Source organism: Perkinsus marinus, assembly GCF_000006405.1.
Source record: "Perkinsus marinus ATCC 50983 genomic scaffold scf_1104296943162, whole genome shotgun sequence".
Classification (NCBI taxonomy): domain Eukaryota; phylum Perkinsozoa; order Perkinsida; family Perkinsidae; genus Perkinsus; species Perkinsus marinus.
This window is the reverse complement of record NW_003211930.1, coordinates 1-965: the sequence shown is the minus strand read 5'-3', so window position 1 is coordinate 965 and position 965 is coordinate 1. Positions and strand designations below refer to the sequence as shown.

Below are 965 nucleotides of genomic sequence, written 5' to 3'. Positions count from 1 at the left end.
TCAAATTAGCGCTCAATGCAGGAAGGCTTTCCCTGGCTACTGACGACATAGCAAAAACAGAGAGAAAAGACAGTAGGAAACTGCGTTGAGGAAATGCAAGATATGCCAAGATTGCAAGATCCCAACTCAACGGTCATTAAATGTAATCTCTACATCGCAGAGAAACCAATATACGTTCGTTGAAGTCAACATTCATCACTTCATCCTCTTATCAGGAACAGGGAATATATATCTGAACCGTAGAGCACTAGGTTCACCACCTATAGGTCCCGAGATCAATTCCCACACCCTCCATTATTACAACAGTCGTCTCTCAGCATCCTCCTCATCATCATCTCCTTCCTCCAACACCTCCATATGCCCCTCAGGATACTCCTCAAAGAGCATATCAAACATGTATTGATCTTCCAACATCGACCCTCTATACTCGTATACCTCAAGCGCACGAAAATCAAAAATTCCCCAAAATTTTCCTCGAAAAAAAACAAAAAAATTCCTCCTCGATTCGGTTTCAACAATCTCGAAATTTCATTGATACGTGTCGATCGTAAAAGCACTGAAAACAAATAACAGACGACAGCCCCACGATGATACGCCGTGAGATTTCCGTCACTGCGCCACGAAATTCCCTCCTGTTATTACCACAAGGACCTTCCCCCCAGGCTTGACAGTCTCCTTAATAGTCTTCATCAAAGCTTCATACACTTCCTCGCCCTGCTTATACAACACCTGAATAACAATTTTATGCAACTTTTACGACTACAATTATCAATCAGACAAACGCAAATCCGAGAACCGCGTCAAGTATACTACTACACCTTTTCAATCTCAAATTCAACAATTGAAAGAACAAATTAAATGAATGAAATTTGATTTTTGACGAGTGAAAGGACTTTTTCGCGAAGTGAAAGTCCAAATTCGAAATGAAAGCTAGAATTTCGTTGACCGGTCGAAAACGAAAGTTC

The 965-nt window shown here is 41.0% G+C and overlaps 1 protein-coding gene across 1 annotated transcript; it reads right to left on the bottom strand.

Moving 5' to 3' along the window:
- Window positions 1-195: 195 nt before the first annotated feature.
- On the bottom strand, window positions 196-396 carry Pmar_PMAR008398 (hypothetical protein; the record flags this gene model as incomplete). The annotated part of the gene is made up of 2 exons (XM_002781238.1): window positions 196-232; window positions 302-396. 2 exons carry the CDS (start codon window positions 394-396, stop codon window positions 196-198), a joined length of 132 nt encoding a protein of 43 aa, XP_002781284.1.
- Between the last annotated feature and the right edge of the window lie 569 nt (window positions 397-965).